The sequence below is a fragment of the Microcaecilia unicolor genome, chromosome 2 (genome assembly GCF_901765095.1).
Source record: "Microcaecilia unicolor chromosome 2, aMicUni1.1, whole genome shotgun sequence".
Taxonomy (NCBI): Eukaryota; Metazoa; Chordata; class Amphibia; order Gymnophiona; family Siphonopidae; genus Microcaecilia; species Microcaecilia unicolor.
Window position 1 is genome coordinate 368,586,619 of NC_044032.1, and position 19,661 is coordinate 368,606,279.

The 19,661-nt window shown below is 43.9% G+C and overlaps 1 protein-coding gene across 1 annotated transcript in view; it reads left to right on the forward strand.

Annotated features, from left to right (window-relative positions):
• Nucleotides 1-1,457: 1,457 nt before the first annotated feature.
• Nucleotides 1,458-19,661, forward strand: part of LOC115463788 (RE1-silencing transcription factor-like) — a 42,081-nt gene continuing 23,877 nt past the window's right edge. Inside the window, exons 1-2 of the mRNA XM_030194558.1 lie at nucleotides 1,458-1,599; nucleotides 6,205-7,133. Coding sequence (XP_030050418.1) covers nucleotides 6,215-7,133 — 919 coding nt within the window. The 5' untranslated portion in view covers nucleotides 1,458-1,599; nucleotides 6,205-6,214. The remainder of the gene's footprint in view (nucleotides 1,600-6,204; nucleotides 7,134-19,661) is intronic.

Sequence of the window (19,661 nt, forward strand, 5' to 3'; positions counted from 1 at the left end):
CTAGAGATGCTTTATAATAACTTACTGATCTTTGAAGAGTGGATTCATGGACTTCCATGTTAGAGATTATATTACATTTGCCAACTGGACAATTGGTTTTGACGCAATTAGGTGAAGTTTGCACATGTAATAATTGAAGGATAATACATGGAAGAACTCTTTAGGTTTTAGGACTTATTGTTTGATCTAATACATTTCCAACTTGTATATTAATAATTCCGAAGCCCACACCTTCTAAAAGATATAAATAGGATGGAATTGGTTCAGAGGGCAGCGACAAAAATGCTAAGTGATCTTCATCATAAAGCATATGGGGGTCAGACTTAAAGATATCAATATGTATACTTTGAAAGAAAGGCGGGAGAGGGGAGATATGATAGAGACATTTAAATATTTACACAGCATAAATGCAAAGGAGATTCTCTTTCAATTGAAAGGAAGCTGTAGAATGAGGGGACCTAGGATGAAGGTGAAAGGGGATAGACGGGACTGTCTCTGTTCGTGTTTGACTGTACAGCGCTGCGTAAGTCTGGTAGCGCTTTAGAAATGTTGAGTAGTAGTAGTAGACTCAGAAGTAATCTGAGGAAATACTTCTTCATGGAAAGGGTGATGATTTTGTGGAAAGGCCTACTGGTGTAAACGGTGGAGACAAAAACGGTATCTAAATTCAGGAGAGCTTGGGACTAGTACATAAGATCTCTAAAGGAGTGATAGGGAGAATAGATGGCATGGATGGACAAACTGCATAGGCCAAATGGTCGTTATCTGCCTACATGTTTCTATGTTTAAAGTGTCCTTCACAGGAAGTTGCTAAGCCAGGGAGGCTCTGGACAGCTCCTGCTCTACTGACTGCATTTCTTTTTCACCAGAGCAGGGGCACCTCCTCCTCTCTCAGCTCAGTAGTGCCGTGAGCAGGGCAGGGTGGAGATGGAGGGGGGGAGGCGTGTCTGCGAAGGATGCTTCCAGTTCCAGCCTTTTAGCTGGGCAGGACAGGGCACGATAGGGAGCGCGAGAGCAGGAGTGGGTGGAGATGGTGCCACCACCGCCCCCCAGTCCCCCACCTCGGAGAGCTCGCAAAGCAGAAATGCAGAATGCTATGCTAACAGAACAGCAGCTTGAAGTTGCATCGGGACGTGCGCGTTGCTTAAGTTAGACATACACAAGGCGTGTGAAAGGCAAAAATGAGCCGTAGTCGGTAGCTAGTGGTTATTATAGACGGGAAGTGGATGGGCGCGCGCATACTGACCCCCCTCCCCTTTACTGTATAACAGACACGTTAGCCGTGCTGGAAGCGAGTGAGGGAATGTGCGCGAGAACGCGCACAAATCGAACCTCTTGCATGCGTTTCGTTTGCTGAGATAGAGAGGGGCGGCGCTTGCCATTGGTTGGTCGGAACTTAGGGGGCAGGGCAACTGGTGTCTGAGGTCTGTGTTGGAATGCGGGCTCGGCTGCCTGCCGCCGCCAAGGGAGAACGAGCGCGAGGGGTCCGGTAGTAAACGCACCCCCCCTCCCTGCGCGCACGCGTGCCAAGCACGGAATCCTCTGCAGCGGCGTCCATCACAATAGCCACTTTAAGGAGCCGCTAACGTGCGCGCGGCGGTAAGTCTTCGTCCGCTTCCCTCCCCACCCCCCCAACCTAGCGGGGTGACTGTCTTCTTTTTTTTCTCCACTCTCGGTAGTTATTAGGTGGGTCTGGGGCTGTGTAGAGCGAGCGAGTGGTCAGTGGGTAGACAGAGAAAGAGCGAGAGGCGCTGTCCAGGGCTGCTCTGCCAGTCCCCGGGGAGGGAATGGGGGAGGGGAGCGGGATTGGGCTGGCGGGCGGCGCAGGATCAGCACCAAGGCTAAGGGGAGATGGGGGAGGGGCAGAGGCGCAAAGTCTGGGTTGCAGTCCCCGCTTCCCGGTGGAGCAGCTGGGAGAAGGGCGGCCGTCTCCTCTCTGCTTGGGAGAGGGGAGCTGATCCTCTCTCCGCAGTCCTGAAACTCGTGAAAAACTTTCTCCTCGCTCCGTGTCGCTGATTTCCGGCCCAGGCTCGGGGTGTGCGAGTGTCTCTCCACCAGCAGGGAGGGGCAGAGCTTGTATGAGCTGGACAGCGGCTTATTCCTCTCTGCAGTGCCTCGGGCGCGAGTCACCTTCCTCCTCTTCCCCCCCGACCACTCTCCTGAAAACGGAGAAGGAGAGGCCGTGGGGAGGGGTTGAAATTGAAAACAGTGATTAATTCTCTCTCTCCGGGCCGAGGCTGTAGGAGGGATTTTCTCTTCCCTCGGGTGCTGCTGACTTGCACTGTTTGACCTTGCGCTGAGCCGCGTTTCTTCTACTCTTCACCACCCCCCCCACCCAAAAAAAAAGAATGTTCTTTGCAATTCGATATGAAGTAAATGCAATTATTAGGGGAGAGAGAAGTCAAATTCTCTACTAGGTCTTTATCGTCTCCTCCCTTCCAATCCTTGCACTTTAATGTTTGTTTATCAAAAAAGTTGATATGCCCTCTTCTAGTAGAGCAAATCAGAACAAAAAGCAAACACAGTAGAAGAGTTCAGAGTTGGAGGCAGTTTGGGGCAAATAAAAGAGTTGATGAAGTGAAAATAGGAAGGCCATTAAAACTTTGATAGTTGGGGCTCAGCATGACGTCGCACGCACACCAACTCAACTGCAACGTCGTGGAGGGGGGATATTTGGAGGAGGGGACTTGAAAGTTAAGTCTGAAAATAGGGCGCCGTCGGGTTGTTTTTGTTTTGTTTTTGGTCTATTTTCACTTTACGACCTGGATCCAGGTTTTACTTTGAATATAGTGAAGTATGGCAGGAGAGGATTGGGAGGAGATCGCTATGGCTTGCTGAGCACTGCTTTGTGTTTGCTATTTGAGAAAATGGCCGCATGCCTGTTTGAGGAATGCAGAGGCAGTAGCAGTGGGTGCCACACACAGGAATGTTGCAGACAGTTGCTCGTTGAACCTTACTTTGTTCCTGCGAGCGCTTTTCATTTGGAGGTCTGGACACCGTTGATGATTTTTTTTTTGTTCTGTTTTTTTTTTTTAATTCGATAAAGCAGGTAGACTTCAACTTCATGTTCTGTTTACTTCTGTTCCCCAGGTTGTTAATTAAAGATTGATAGGATTACTGGTCTGATCATTCCTATAGCTATTAGACATAGGAATCACTGCCTCTTTATTTATTTCCATTTTAAGTGTCCCTTTATAATAAACTCAGTATAGTGTGCATCGTCAACAAGGAGCCCTTTTACTAAAGTGCAGTAAAATCTGGGCTTAATGCGGGACTTTCCAGGGTGCTAAATCCAGATTCAATGTGATACTTTTTATAGGACTTTTTCTTTTTTTTTTTTTTTATTTGCAGGTGGTGCACTAATGTCCCCTATTTAGGAGGTGCTAAATGCGCCCACATTATCTCTACAGTATCCAGTTGCACACACTAATCATAATACACTTGATAGATAATGCAGGAACACCTACTCTCTGCCTGTGACATACTCCCCAAAATATTTTTTTCTAAATAACTAATGTGCAGGTTAGAATATGCAAACGAGCAAAATACCACAAGATGTTTTAATGCGGTCTCCTGTCAGCAAGCACTAACTGCATGTTAACCGCCAAATTCTATAAATGGTGCCAAAAGTTAGACACGCATGTGGGTGCGCAGTTATAGAATAGGGTCAGTTATGTGTGTAACTTCATTTGCTAATTAGCGCTAAATTGGCAGTTAATTGGCCTTAAGCTCTAATTGACAATGATTTGTAGTTATGCACATAAGTGACTTACACCCCTGTTCTATGAACTTGAGTGCCTGATTGCTATGATTCACACCTCCACAGTGCCGTAGCGAGGGCGGCTGCCACCCGGGGCAGTTCGCCACTGTGCACCCCCCCCCCCCGGGTGCAGCACGGCGCACCCCCCCCCCCTCGGCGCGCATCCCCCCCCCCCCCGGAGTGCATTCTTACCAGTCGCGCGCGTAGGAAAGGGAGCGGGCAGGAGGGCCACCCCGCCCCGAGTGTACGTCGCTGGGAGCTGTGTCGGCTCCACTGGTTCCCTGCGCTCTCTGCCCCGGAACAGGAAGCAACCTGTTCCGGGGCAGAGGGAGTGGGGAACCAGCGGAGCCGACACCCCCCAGCGGCGTGCACCCGGGGTGGACTGCCCCTCCCTCCCTCCCTTTCCTACGCCACTGCACCTCCAAAAGGGGTGTGGACCTGGGGAGGGGAATGAGCAGGTTTGGGGCGTATCAAACAATTAGGCATGATGTCATAGAATACTGTCATTTATGTGCCTAACTGCCAGCACTTAGGAGTGAGCATTTAAACCAGCCTTTGAGCTGGCATAAATGCTCACAATTAAAATGCAGACACGGGCCCTTTTACTAAAGGGTGGTAGGGCTACTGCCAGCTTGGTGTGTGGCCAATCGGTCCTACTGCTAGGCTTGCTCAGGAGCCCGGCAGTAGTTCTGGGTCTCCCGCACGCCATTTCTGGCGTTAGAAAATAACCTTTTTATTTTCTAGCGCCGCTGGGTTACTGCTGGAGGAGGTAAGGGCTCCAGCAGTAAATGGCCAAATAGCAATTTTTTTTAATTAACACATGGCCATTTACTTGCCCTTTAAAAAAAAAAGGCCTTTTTACCAGCGGCAGTAACAGGTAGCCTCGGCGCATGGCAATGTAATGCGCCAAAGCCACTGCTGGCCACCTATTACTGCCATTTGGTAAAAAGGCCTCTTAAACTAGTATTCTGTAACAGTGGTTCCACGTGGAACTGCTGTTATAGAATTCACGATTGGTGCGCATTATTTTAGTACCATTTCTTGAATTTACCCGGTAGTGTTTAACACCCTTTAGTAAAAGGGTCCCTAATTGATTACAAACATAATAGAACAATATTTTCCTTAAAATATTGAATATGTGTATACTCCATAAGTGAAAATAGTTTTGACTGTACTTTATTCTTGAAGGCCAGTGGTTAACAATGATGTTTTTCTATGAAAAACATTTTTTTTCCAAAACATTATAGCTTATTCAGTTTAAGGAATAAAAGTTAACAGAAAATGCTTTATTTTCTATGATCATTTTTGTGTATATTTCTGTGCAGATGAGTTTTAATCAAATCATTAAAACAGACTAGTCTGATGCTTTTGGGGGATGGGATGTTGCTTGGAATAGATCTTTAAATACTTTATTTAATTGACTAGTAGCCACAGTTTTGCACGGTGATTTCCTGACTCTTATGTTGTGCCATCTCAACTAGGGCTTTCAGGCTGGCAGAGATCTAAATCATCATTTGTGTGCAGCTAAACAAGCTGCAGAATTTGTTACCTAGCCTGGAATCTAATGCTAGAGGACGCGGTCAAGGTGACTCAGCAGGGGTAGACTGAAAATGAGCTAAAGAAAGTTCATCTACTTTTTGGGAGTTCCCGGTTTGTTGTGACCTGGACTGGCCACTGTCCGAAAGGAAACGCCTGGCTCAGTCTGACTCAGCATGGTTTTTCTTCTGTTCTTGCAGAATCCTTAAACAGTTAAATTATTATTTCTATTTTTGAATTTTGAAGGACAGTTTCTGTCTCTAGTTGGTGTATTGAACCGAGAACCTGGAGACTTTAAATTTTTTTATGTGCCTTTTATGCTTGCTGAGACCCTAGGCAAGTCATTTTATTTTCTCATGCTCTTTAGTGTGAGGATCTAATTTGTTGTGGAGCTTCTTGGTTTAGGGTGCTATGGAAATGCCAAAATAAATGAGGCAGTGTGAACTTTAAAAAGAAAAGTCCTTTACAATTGGAACGTTTTTATTGTTCCTGGGAAACTACTTGTGTACTTTCAGTGATCTAAAAAAAAATAATGAGGATGCCAAAAAGCAGGTCTAGGGATAGTAAAAAAAAAAAAAAAAAAAAAGGTAGTGTCTGGAAATCCATCCCAGCATGATTCCTAGAGGAACAAAGAGGGCCCATCTCCAGTGAAACTCATTAGGTAGTATATAGGACAGGAGTAGAATACCAAATCCTGGATTTTAAATACTTTATTTTATAAATTTTCTTTATTTTCACTATGGGTTCAGCAATTTTCGTGTCATTGCTTAAATTCAATATTTCAATGAATTGTACTTGATTCAGTCTATAGTTCTTTGGGTTTTTTTTATAGGTTTTGAATGAGCAACAAGTAGAATACTTTTATTTGATATATTTGTGTTTGTTTGTTTTTTTTTATTTCTTTTCAGATTTACCATAATGGCTACACAGATTTTGGGTCAGCCTGGAGGCAACACGCTATTTCCTGGAAATTCTAATATGGGGATGGCACTTGCCAATGATATGTATGGTTTTCATGATATTTCCAAAGCTGAGCTGGTAGCCCCTCAGCTGATAATGCTTGCCAATGTTGCTTTGAATGGAGAGGTTGGAGGCAGCGGCTGTGATTATCAGGCTCAGGAAGAAAGACAAATGGCAGAACTGACTACTGTTGGCTATACCAGCCTTTTGGATGGTAAAGAAGAAGAAGAAGAGGAGGAGGAGGAAGGTTCAGTGGAGCTGGAGAGTGATTCTGATGGGTTTGAATACATGGAGTGGGAACTTTCAGAAGCTCCCAAAGGGGAGGCTCAGAAGGAAGCGACAAAAACATTTCAAAGTCCCAGTAATTGCAACCCGCAGCAAGATGTTCCGGTGGAAGACTCAGGGACTCCAGAGAGTGCAGATGACAAAAGCAAAGGTTTGAAGAGTAAACCATTTCGTTGCAAGCCATGCCAGTATGAGGCAGAGTCTGAAAAGGAGTTTGTCCATCACATCAAGGTCCACAGTGCCAAGAAGTTTATTGTGGGGGAAGATGCAGAAAAGCAATCACAGATAAAGGAATCTGACACTTGCACAGCAGAAGAGGCCGATTTCTCCAAAGGACCCATTCGCTGCAATAGGTGTGGATACAACACAAACAGATATGACCACTACCTGGCTCACTTAAAACACCACAATAAAGCAGGAGAAAGTGAGAGAGTTTATAAGTGTACTATCTGCACCTATACCACAGTCAGTGAATATCACTGGAAGAAACATCTGCGGAATCACTTCCCAAGGAAAGTGTACACTTGCTCACAGTGCTCATACTTTTCTGACAGAAAGAACAACTACATTCAGCATATACGGACGCATACAGGTCAGAAAGTGTTTGTTTACATTTGGTTTTGTTGTTATTTAGTATTATATGCAACAACTAGGTAATTGAGGACTTAGTCATTTTGGGGTCTGTTACTAAAGTGCACTAGCCCCCTGATTCTATAAAGGTTGCTCAAATTTGAGTGCAGATCTAAGATCAGTGCCCAAAATTATCACTTAATGGGCTCCAATGATTTAATTACTGGACTTAACAAGCACTTAATTGACACTAACTATGATTTTGGTACCGATCTGGCCACATGCTATTCTGTAACAATGCGTGCCTAAATTGGATGTGTAACTCAAAAAGGGGTGTGGCCGTGGGATTGGCATGGACGGGTCAGGGGCAAGTGTTACAGAATAGTAAATCCTCATGTCCAATGCTGTTCTATAAAGAGAGCTCATCCCGAAGCACCCTTTATAGAATAGCGTTGAACAACAAATTTTAATGGCACTGAATTTTTGGCAGCATTTATAGAATCTGGCTCTAGGTGTTTAATGTAGATTTTAACACAAATTAAAAAAAAAAACAGTTGATATTAAATATCTAGTGGAGAAATTCATATTAGGGGGCAGGAAAAGGGTGGAACATTTACCCTACAGTTAACATATTTTAACTACCAAGAGCAGATAACGCAGAACCGTTTATTACACCTCCAGAGTTGTACTTAATCTCTATCTGTGTTAGAGGTCATACTATTAATGTGCAGTAGGGACCATTGCTCCATGTTAGCAGTATGACTACCTTCCTCAATGTGCCTGGTTACTGTTTAGGTTTTGCAGCTGCTGTGGATTAGCCTTTGCTGTTAATGTGTGTTTCTTTCTTTGGAGTTAGCTCATACCTTATTCAGGTGAGCAATGTTTGTGTATGCTATGGATTTCCATATCCCTGGAGGGCTTACAATTTTTTTTTTTAATACCCGAGGAAATGGAGGATTAAGAGCCTGGTCCAAGATCACGACAAGGGCAATGGAATTTGAACCCTGGCTTCCATGGTTACTAGTCTGTTGATCTAACTATTGCTCCTGGGGGAATTCTGTGCAGATTGGCAATACAGAACGTGCAGAATTCTGCCGAGCTGCCACCATCAGATCTCTCCCTGGTCTGTCTCCTCCTCCTTCAGATGTTACTTAGCAGGAGGAGGAAGTGAACTGCTGCACTTTGGATCACTTCTTCCTCCACTGCAAGCATAGACCAGACTGTTTATATAAGCCAGCAGAGGAGGAGGAAGTGACCCCATGTGCAGCTGTTCACTTCCCATCCTTCTGCCCCCCAATCTCTGTGGAGGAGAGGGAGAGCCGGCATCATTTGCTCCAAGTGTACAACGAGGTGGGAGGGGTAGGCAGAAAAAGGTGAATGTGCCATTGGAGAAGGTTGGACTGGGGGGGGGGGTCAAACAAAGGTGAATGTGCCATTGGGATGGGTGGGGGGCATACAAAGGTGAACATGCCATTGGCAAACAGATGAATGTGTTATGTAGTTAGTGGGAGGGGGAGCGAACAAAGTTGAATGTGCCATTGGGGTGGGTGGGGAAGGGGAAACAGGTGAATCTGCTATGGAGGTGGTGAAGGGAGGAGCGACGAAGGTGAATGTGCCATTGAGGAAGGTGTGGCTGGGAGGCAAACAAAGGTGAATGTGCTATGGAGATGGTGGGAGAGGGGGAGTGGCAAAGGTTGAATGTGCCAAGGGGAGGGCGGGAGGGGGCAGAACCAGGCAAATGTGCCATAGAGGGGAGGCAGAGCAAGGTGAGAGTGTGCCATGGGGAGTGTTGAAGGGGAGGCAGAGCAAGGTGAATGTTCCATAGAGAGGGATGAGTGGAGCAGAGCAACAGAGCAAGGTGAGTGTGTGTGCTCTGGGGTTTGGGTGGGGTGGAGCAACAAAAGCTGAGAATGTGCAACTGGGATTTTTGAGAAGGAGCAGAAAAAGCTAAGGGTATACTGTGGTGATGGGAATGGGCAGAGAAATCTGGGTATGCACCAAGGGGATAGAAGAGACGGCAGCCAAAGCTGAGTGTGTGCCACAAGTGTAGGGAGAAATCAAGCTTGAGGGTGTGCCATGGGGAGGATGAGGGATAAATGATAGCTGGGGAGAGGAGAAGAAGGAATGAGAGGTGGGGATGTAGGCCTGGCAGGAGAAAGAATAAGAGGTAAGGGTGTGTGCTTAGGAGGGAGGGAGAATGAGAATTTGGGCACTGCATGTGGGAGAAGATGTTGGGGTCAGACTTGTAGGAGCCAGCTCTGTGGGTACTGTGAGTACCCCTGATGTTAAATAGACTCTTTGACTATGTCCAGCATAAGGGGAAAGGGAATGGGGCTTGATATACTGCCTTTTCTGTGGTTTTTGTAACTACATTCAAAGCAGTTTACATAGTATATACAGGACTTATTTGTACCTGGGGCAATGGAGGATTAATTGATTTGCCCAGTGTCACAAGGAACTGCAGTAGGAATCGAACCCGGTTCCCCAGGATCAGAGTCTGCTGCACTAACCACTAGGCTACTCCTCCACTCCTCCAGGGAATTGCCATAGAGTTTAGCTCAGCCAATAATTTTGAAAAGTTGTCTCCTATGGGTCTTACTGAGCGTTATAGGGAGAAAAAACTGCTGTTGGAGTGAGAGATGGAATTGCAGAGGCTGGAGTTTGAGGAGAGAAATGGGAGGAGGGAATTTCAGGCTTTGGGATGGGGAAATTCTGTACAAAAACACAATGGGGCCCTTTTACTAAGCAGCGCTAAAAAGTGTCCTGCACTATCCCCGGTGCGGGTCTTTACCCCACGCCAAGCCCACTTTTAGTACCACCAGAAAATGGCCGATTTTTGTATTTCAGCAATAATGGCCATGAGCTAATTTTTCTATTAGCATGTGGCCATTAGTGGGTTGGCGCTTACCAACACCTATTTGGGTGGCATTAGGTAAGGGCTCCCGCACTAATCGGCTAGCATGCAGCAGTGTAGCTGTGCTAACCCATTAGTTCAGAAGAAGCCTACTCTCTGCCCCCAGAGCTAAAACATAAAAACTATTTTTTAGCATGTGGGTAGCACACACACATGCAAAAGCTACCGTAGGATGCCTGAACATGAATCTGAGGCCTAGAATTTTAACTTGCGTTAAGCATGTGTTAGTACTTACTCCAGCTTAGTAAAAGAACCCCTATAAATAAATAGTGCAGAATTTTCAAATATTTTGCGCAGAATTCTCCCGGGAATAAACCATTAAGATTACTCCTCCTTAACTGCAAAATCTTAATGTGGTGTAGTAAATAGACCTCTAAATGTATTCTTATGTTAGAATATATCTTATTGATGAAATGTTTGTTTCTTTCATATTTACTGTACCGCCTCATCTGGGGAACAAGTCTAGGCGGCTTACATGCTAAAAACATAAAAGCCAAGAAAAAGAACTCCAGTTTCAGATAGGACAGTGGCAATCATTCCAAAGGAACAATGGCTTATTATGGGACCATTGTACTAACTTGTGGGATTTCCCACAGGTTTTCAACGCTTTTTTCTTGAAGTCTTACTACCCATGCTAGTAAACTGAATTGCAAACTTACAACTTACATAGGAACATAGTAAATGATGGCAGATAAAGACCTGAACCATCTAGTCTGCCCAACAGTTAGTAATTATCAACAGTCATGATTAAACCAACAATGATTTGATAATTGTGCTGATACAAAAAAAAGAAAAAAAAAAAGACAATTACACCTCAATGAGATGAAAACTGGCCAATGAACATATTTTTCCCTGCTATTCTTCAAAAGCTGTTAAATAATGAGCTGCTTTTTATAGCTTTTACATCTCAGCAGTTTTTTTTAATTTAAGCTTACTTTTTCAGATAGAAAACTATGCAAAAGTTTTCTGCAGAGCTGCAGTTTTCAAATTATTTTGTTAAAGGGTGTAGTACACAAAAAATGTGCAAAAGGCCAACCTTTTGACATTTTTTTGTTTGCTGTCATAGTGTCATTCTAAGAATATAAGTGTTGCCATACCGAAGGTCCATCAATCCCAGTATCTTGTTTCCAGCAGTGACCAATCTGGGTCACAAGTACCTGGCAAGATCCCAGAACAGTAAAACAGATTTTATGCTGCTTATCCTAGAAATAAGGAGTGGATTTTCCCAAGTCCATCTTAATAATGGCTTATGGACTTTTTTTTTTAACTAATCAAACCTGTTTTAAACCCTGCTAAGCTAACTACTTTTATCACATTCTCTGGCAACGAATTCCAGAGTTTAAACATTGAGTGAAGAAATATTTTCTTCGATTTGTTTTAAATTTACTACTTAGTAGCTTCATTGCATGCCTGCTAGTCCTAGTAGTTTTGGAAAGAGTAAACAAGCAATTCACATCTACCCGTTCCACTCCACACATTATTTTATAGACCTCTATCATATATCCCCTCAATCCTCTCTTCTCCAAGCTGAAGAGCCCTGTCCGCTTTAGCCTTTCCTCATAGAGAATTCATACCATCCCCTTTATCATTTTCGTCGCCCTTCTCTGTACCTTTTCTAATTCCATTATATCTTTCTTAAGATATGGTGACCAGAATTGTACACAGTATTCATGGTGTGGTCACACCATGGAGCGATACAAAGGCATTATAACATTCTCATTTTTGTTTTCCATTCCTTTTCTAATAATATCCAACATTCTATTTGCTTTCTTAGCTGCCGTTGCATACTGAGCAGAGGGTTTCAATGTATCAACAATGACACCTAGATCCTTTTCCTGGGTGGTGACTCCTAATGTGGAACCTTGCATCACGTAGCTATAGTTTGGGTTTCTCTTTTTCACATGCATCACTTTGCACTTGCTCACATTAAATGTCATCTGCCCTTTAGATGCCCAGTCTCGTAAGGTAAGTTTTCACAATCCTCTTGTGATTTAACAACTTTGAATAACTTTGTGTCATCAGCAAATTTAATTACCACAAAAACTATTCCCATATCTAGATCATTTATTAATATGTTTAAAAAATGGCAGTCCCAGAACAGACCCCTGGGGAATCCCACTATCTTACCCTTCTCCATTGAGAATACTGACCATTTAATCCTACTCTATTTTCTATCTAGTTTTTAATCCAGAATAGGACATTACCAACTATCCCATTGTTCTCTAATTTCCTCAGGAGTCTTTCATGAGCTGCTTCGTCAAATGCCTTTTGAAAATCCTGATACACAATATCGACCGGCTCACATATTCACCCCTTCAAAGAAAGGTAGTAGATTAGTGAGACAAGATTTCCCCTGGCTAAATCCATGTTGGTTTTGTCTCATTAATCAATGATTATGTATATGCTCAGTAATTTTGTTCTTTATAATAGTTTTCACCATTTTGCCTGGCACTGACGTCAGGCTCATCAGTCTATAATTTCCTGGATCACCTCTGGAACCCTTTTAAAAAATAGGCATTATATTGGCCACCCTCTAATCTTCCAGTACCATGCTTGATTTTAAAGATAAATTACATATTACTAACAGTAGCTCTGCAAGTTTATTTTTCAATTCTATCAGTTCTCTGGGATGTCTATCATTCGTATACCATCCGGTTCATTTGATTTGCTACAGTTCAGCTTGTCAGATTGCCCCATTACATCTTCCAGGTTTACAGAGATTTGTTTCAGTTTCTCTGACTTGTCAACATTGAATACCAATTCTGGTATTGGTATATCTCCCACATCTTCCTCGATGAAGACCAAAATAAATAATTCATTTAATCTCTCCACTATGGCTTTGTCTTCCTTGAGTGCCCCTTTTACCCCTTGGTCATCTAGTGGTCCAACTGATTCTTTTGCCGGCTTCTTGCTTCTAATATAACTAAAAAAGGTTTTTACTATGTGTTTTTGCCTTCAATGCAATCATTTCAAAGTTTCTCTTTCCTTCCTTATCAGTACTTTGCATTTGACTTGCCCTTCCTTAATCTGTTTCCTATTATTTTCAGTCAGATCCTTCTTCCATTTTCTGAAGAATTTTCTTTTAGCTCTAATATCTTCGTTCATCTCACTTTTTAACCATGCCAGCTGTCTTTTGGCCTTCCTTCCTCCTTTTATGACACATGGAATATATCTGGTTTGGGTTCCAGGATGGTATTTTTGAACAGCATCCATGTCTGATGTAAATTTTTGACCTTTGCAACTGTTCCTCTGAGTTTTATTTTCATCATTCTTCTCATTTTATCATAGTCTCCTTTTTGAAACTTAAATGGTAACGTATTGGATTTCCCGTGTGTACTTACTCCAGAGCTTATATCAAATCTGATCATGTTATGATCACTGTTATCAAGAGGTCCCAGCACTATTTTATCCTGCACCAGATAACGCACTGCACTAAGGACTAGGTCTAGAATTGTTCCCCCTCTTGTTGGTTTCTGGACCAGCTGTTCCATAAAGCAGGCCTTGATTTTGTCAAGAAATCGTACCTGCCTAGCATGCCCTGATGTTACATTTATCCAGTCAATAACAGGGTAATTGAAATTCTTCCCTTTTGCAAAAAGAAATTTGAATTTTAGTACATTGGCCTCAATTCTGGTTACTGTTATGTAATCACCATGCCATAAAGATATGTAAAATTATGGAATGTTATGCTTTTTAGCTGCTTGTTATAAGCTCTCAAAAGAACAGTATAATGCAAACTCACATTAATATGCAGCATTTATTCTGGAAGATAAACAGTAGGGTGGCCTTTGGTAAGGCATGCCAGTGGTTTGTGCAGAGTGGACAATTCTATAAGAATATCTGTGCACCAAGATGCCATTATAGAATGCTAGTGAAAACCTGAATTGGTGTCCCAGAATTTAGGCACAACCATTTATGCTATGAGCTGGCAGGTGTAAATGGGCATACCAAAGAGGGGCATAATCGAAAGGGACGCCCAAGTTTTGTTGACGACGTCCTCACAAAACGTCCCGACGGAGGGGTGGGGAAACCCGTATTATCGAAACAAGATGGACGCCCATCTTTCATTTCGATAATACAGTCGGGGACGCCCAAATCTTGAAATTTAGGTTGTCCTTAGAGATGGTCGTCCTTGATTTTCGGCGATAATGGAAATCAAGGACGCCCATCTCAGAAACGACCAAATGCAAGCCCTGAGGTCGTGGGAGGAGCCAGCATTCGTAGTGCACTGGTTACCCTGACATGCCAGGACACCAACCGGGCACCCTAGGGGGCACTGCAGTGGACTTCATAAATTGCTCCCAGGTACATAGCTCCCTTACCTTGTGTGCTAAACCCCCAAAAACCCACTACCCACAACTGTACACCACTACCATAGCCCTTACGGGTGAAGGGGGCATCTAGATGTGGGTACAGTGGGTTTTGGAGGGCTCACATTTACCACCACAAGTGTAACAGGTAGGGGGGGGGGGGGCCTGGGTCCGCCTGTCTGAAGTGCACTGCACCCACTAAAACTGCTCCAGGGACCTGCATACTGCTGTGATGCAGCTGAGTATGACATTTGAGGCTGGCACAAAATATTTTTAAAGATATTTTTTGAGGGTTGGTTGGGGGTTAGTGACCACTGGGGGAGTAAGGGGAGGTCATCCCTGATTCTCTCCGGTTGTCATCTGGTCAGTTCGGGCACCTTTTTGTGCCTTGGTCGTAAGAAAAACAGGACCAGGTAAAGTCATCCAAATGCTCATCAGGGACGCCCTTTTTTTTTCCATTATGGGTTGAGGACGCCCATGTGTTAGGCACGCCCCAGTTCCGCCTTCTCTACGCCTCCGACACGCCTCCATGAACTTTGGTCATCCCCACAACAGAAAGCAGTTGAGGACGCCCAAAATCGGCTTTCCATTATACCGATTTGGGTGACCCTTTGAGAAGGACGCCCATCTTCCAATTTGTGTCGAAAGATGGGCGTCCTTCTCTTTCGAAAATAAGCCTGATAGTATACTACTTACAATGTCAACACAATATGTAATAGAACATTTTAATTGACAGTGAAGGATATAAGCAAAGATGGAACATATGGATAGGTAAGAGAGTAATAAGAGTTAGAAAGCAAGGCGACGAATTTAAAGAAAGTTGCACATGAGGTCAGAGAGATGGTTAAATATTATGTCAGCTAGGGTAGGAGTGGATAAACATGTCCTGCTGCAGTATGTGCAGACGATGCCACTCCATTTGTGTGTGAGACTATCAAGTTAATTACTTCTTCCATTAAAGGCCTGGTTGAAGAGCCAAGCTTTCACCTGCTTCCTGAAGTAGAGATAGTCTTGTGTTAAGCGGATCCTTTCAGGTAGTGCATTCCAGAGTGTGGGGGCTATACCGGAGAAGGCTCACTTGCAGGTATCACATCCTGTAATGTCTTTTGGAGAGGGTGTGGTTAGTGATAGTCCTTGAGAGGGCCTTAGTGTCCTTGGCATTGTGTAGAGGATCATACTATTCTTCAGGTGCTTGAGGTCATTTCCTTTAAGGGCCTTGAAGATCAGACATAGAGTTTTAAATTTAGCCCTGTATTGTACTGGTAGCCAATGAAGTTTTTGCAGAAATGGTGTGATGTGGTCACATCGCTTGCAACCTTCTATTCTTGCTGCAGCATTCTGAATCAGTTGGAGCTGGTGCAGACCCTTTGTAGTCAGACCGTTGTATAGGGGCCCCTTTACTAACGCATGATTATTTTTGTTGATAAAATGTGGTTCAGAGTCTGATCGAATTTCAGTTTTGGATTTGTCTCCGAAACTGACTTGAAATCCGGGTTCGGTGTTTGGCTGACAATGCTTGTGCATTTTTGGTGGAAACCAAAACTGGCCTTCCTCTTCCCCCCCCCCCCCCCCCCCACCAGCCTTCCCCCTTCCCCTCAACGGAGATCCCAGGCCACCCCACTACCTCCTATCTGTAGGCCCTCTCCAGGCCTACTTTCTAAAAGGCCTCTAAATGGCATGAGCAGGAGCAACTGCGGATTTCTCCTGCCCATGCTGGTTTCAATCCCAAAATGGTGGCCGTGAGTTTCTGCGGCCGTCATTTTTACAACGCAGCCAGTGGGGGCAGTAGCAACTTGGGATGCTCCTGTCCCAAAGAGACCACTAGGGCTTTTAGAAGGTAGGCCCAAGGAGGGTCTACGGGTGGGGAAGACGGTTTCGATTCCAGCTGAAACCGAATGGCTAATTTCAGCGGCAGATTTGGTTTTGATTCACATCTAGCACAGTTAGTATAAACACTTAACATATGGTAAGTGCAAAGGCAGTGCAATGATTGTTGAGGGCATGCCCAGCATATCCTCTGCAGTTACTACATAGAAATATTTATTAGCACATGTTATATCCGGTTGCAGTTAGCACAGATCTACATAGCATCTCCTTTTGAGGAGGCAGTAAACAAACCCTTAACTGTACAAGTTCCAGTTAACATGCAATAAGTACCTTTCTCCACCCATGATCCGCTTGGTTCCCATCCCCTGACATAACATGCAGTTAACATACCAATTATTGCATTGTCATGCTACTGCATTAGCAGTTATTGCGCTTGTCCGGTAATAGATACCATGTGCTAATTCACCCATTAGCTGCTTAATGCGCAGAGTGCAGCTCTGAAAAATTTTATTGAATTAGAAAGTTGCACAAGGACAGATATTGCATCCAACCCCGCGTGACCCCACTGGAATCTAACCCATGCCCATCTGTTTCTGCTAAGATCTATTCCATCCCCACCCATCCCCACAATTAATCTCTTCCATCCACAACCATACCCACAAATACTTCCTTCAATACACTACCCAAACTTTCCTCTACCCCATTTCCTCCTGACCTTAACAGCCCTGCTTCCTTCCTGGAAACAACTTATGTGATTTTCTTTTTTTTTTTTGGGGGGGGGGGGGGGCAGTATTCACTATTCAACCAATGAGTGTTCCAAGCCTCAGACTGATATTCCAGTAGCCTCTCTGTGTGTTTCAAACCTTATTCTGGTGTCACCAGAGATTTTGACTACATTTCCACAGGAAACCCGCAGCAACTTCTTCCATCCCTGTGGGAATCCTGCAAACCGGAAGTCAGAACTGCAGGTTTCCCACAATCCTCATTCCCATGCAGCTCTCTACAATGAGAACTTCAGCATTTAAAAAATTTTAAGGTGTTTGATTATAATGATTCAAGATATTTTTTTGTGTGACTTATGAAGAGCAGTGTACCAAATTCTGTTAAATAAAGAGAAATGACAGTTTCAGAGTAAGAATTGCACAGAATAATTCATGTATAATTAACATGAAGCATTTTGTTTATAAGTAGTTACATACATTAATAGTAGTTTTAGCAAACTCTCAGGTTACTGCTTTTGTGGTATTAAGGGGTCTTAAAGAGGGACCAAATCTAGGTTTGGATGTTCAGACTGGGCTAGGAACCCTCAAGAGTCAGGAGCCACACTTGGTGGTAGACAGAAGCGTGGATATGGAACTTACAGGTAGTAAGAGCTGGAATGGAACTGGATTTGGTCCATGGCAACAGGTTTTGATTTGAAGTTAGTAGGCAAGTCATAAGACTGGAGCAGGAACTAGTAGCAAACAAAGAGGCCTGTTTCCTTAAAGTACTCTAAATGGCTCTCATAGTTCCAAATAAGGAGCCCATGGAGGTACTTCATAACCATACCACCATCATCGGTCAAAACACCTTAATTTTGTATATAAACTGTGACAATTTTGTATGTATGTAAACTTGTGACATATTCAAATTCTCAGTGCAAAATCACAATTACTTTACAATATCATTCATGTAGAAATACCCAAATAGTCATGAACACATATCTTATGAAACAAATCTGTTGCTATTAAGTTCAACGGAGCCGTCATCATCACAGTGTATATAAAAGCCAGACAGAAGAGCTGAAAAACACTGCAAACCAGCGCAACGATTATGTGCTCATGAAATCTAAAACACAAAGAAATAAATAATGACCACATGAAAGCTTTAAATACATATATATAGTTCTTAGACAGCAAAAGGTTTTAAAACAGTGATTACTTACATAGAATTGACTTCAAACAGCAAATTGCATGTTAAGGAATGTCATCTCTGAATGTAGAGAATGCTGCCCCGGAAGTTCCTTATACAGTGGTGGAAATAAGTATTTGATCCCTTGCTGATTTTGTAAGTTTGCCCACTGACAAAGACATGAGCAGCCCATAATTGAAGGGTAGGTTATTGGTAACAGTGAGAGATAGCACATCACAAATTAAATCCGGAAAATCACATTGTGGAAAGTATATGAATTTATTTGCATTCTGCAGAGGGAAATAAGTATTTAATCCCTCTGGCAAACAAGACCTAATACTTGGTGGCAAAACCCTTGTTGGCAAGCACAGCGGTCAGACGTCTTCTGTAGTTGATGATGAGGTTTGCACACATGTCAGGAGGAATTTTGGTCCACTCCTCTTTGCAGATCATCTCTAAATCATTAAGAGTTCTAGGCTGTCGCTTGGCAACTCGCAGCTTCAGCTCCCTCCATAAGTTTTCAATGGGATTAAGGTCTGGTGACTGGCTAGGCCACTCCATGACCCTAATGTGCTTCTTCCTGAGCCACTCCTTTGTTGCCTTGGCTGTATGTTTTGGGTCATTGTCATGCTGGAAGACCCAGCCACGACCCATTTTTAAGGCCCTGGCGGAGGGAAGGAGGTTGTCACTCAGAATTGTACGGTACATGGCCCCATCCATTCTCCCATTGATGCGGTGAAGTAGTCCTGTGCCCTTAGCAGAGAAACACCCCCAAAACATAACATTTCCACCTCCATGCTTGACAGTGGGGACGGTGTTCTTTGGGTCATAGGCAGCATTTCTCTTCCTCCAAACACGGCGAGTTGAGTTCATGCCAAAGAGCTCAATTTTTGTCTCATCTGACCACAGCACCTTCTCCCAATCACTCTCGGCATCATCCAGGTGTTCACTGGCAAACTTCAGACGGGCCGTCACATGTGCCTTCCGGAGCAGGGGGACCTTGTGGGCACTGCAGGATTGCAATCCGTTATGTCGTAATGTGTTACCAATGGTTTTCGTGGTGACAGTGGTCCCAGCTGCCTTGAGATCATTGACAAGTTCCCCCCTTGTAGTTGTAGGCTGATTTCTAACCTTCCTCATGATCAAGGATACCCCACGAGGTGAGATTTTGCGTGGAGCCCCAGATCTTTGTCGATTGACAGTCATTTTGTACTTCTTCCATTTTCTTACTATGGCACCAACAGTTGTCTCCTTCTCGCCCAGCGTCTTACTGATGGTTTTGTAGCCCATTCCAGCCTTGTGCAGGTGTATGATCTTGTCCCTGACATCCTTAGACAGCTCCTTGCTCTTGGCCATTTTGTAGAGGTTAGAGTCTGACTGATTCACTGAGTCTGTGGACAGGTGTCTTTCATACAGGTGACCATTGCCGACAGCTGTCTGTCATGCAGGTAACGAGTTGATTTGGAGCATCTACCTGGTCTGTAGGGGCCAGATCTCTTACTGGTTGGTGGGGGATCAAATACTTATTTCCCTCTGCAGAATGCAAATAAATTCATATACTTTCCACAATGTGATTTTCCGGATTTAATTTGTGATGTGCTATCTCTCA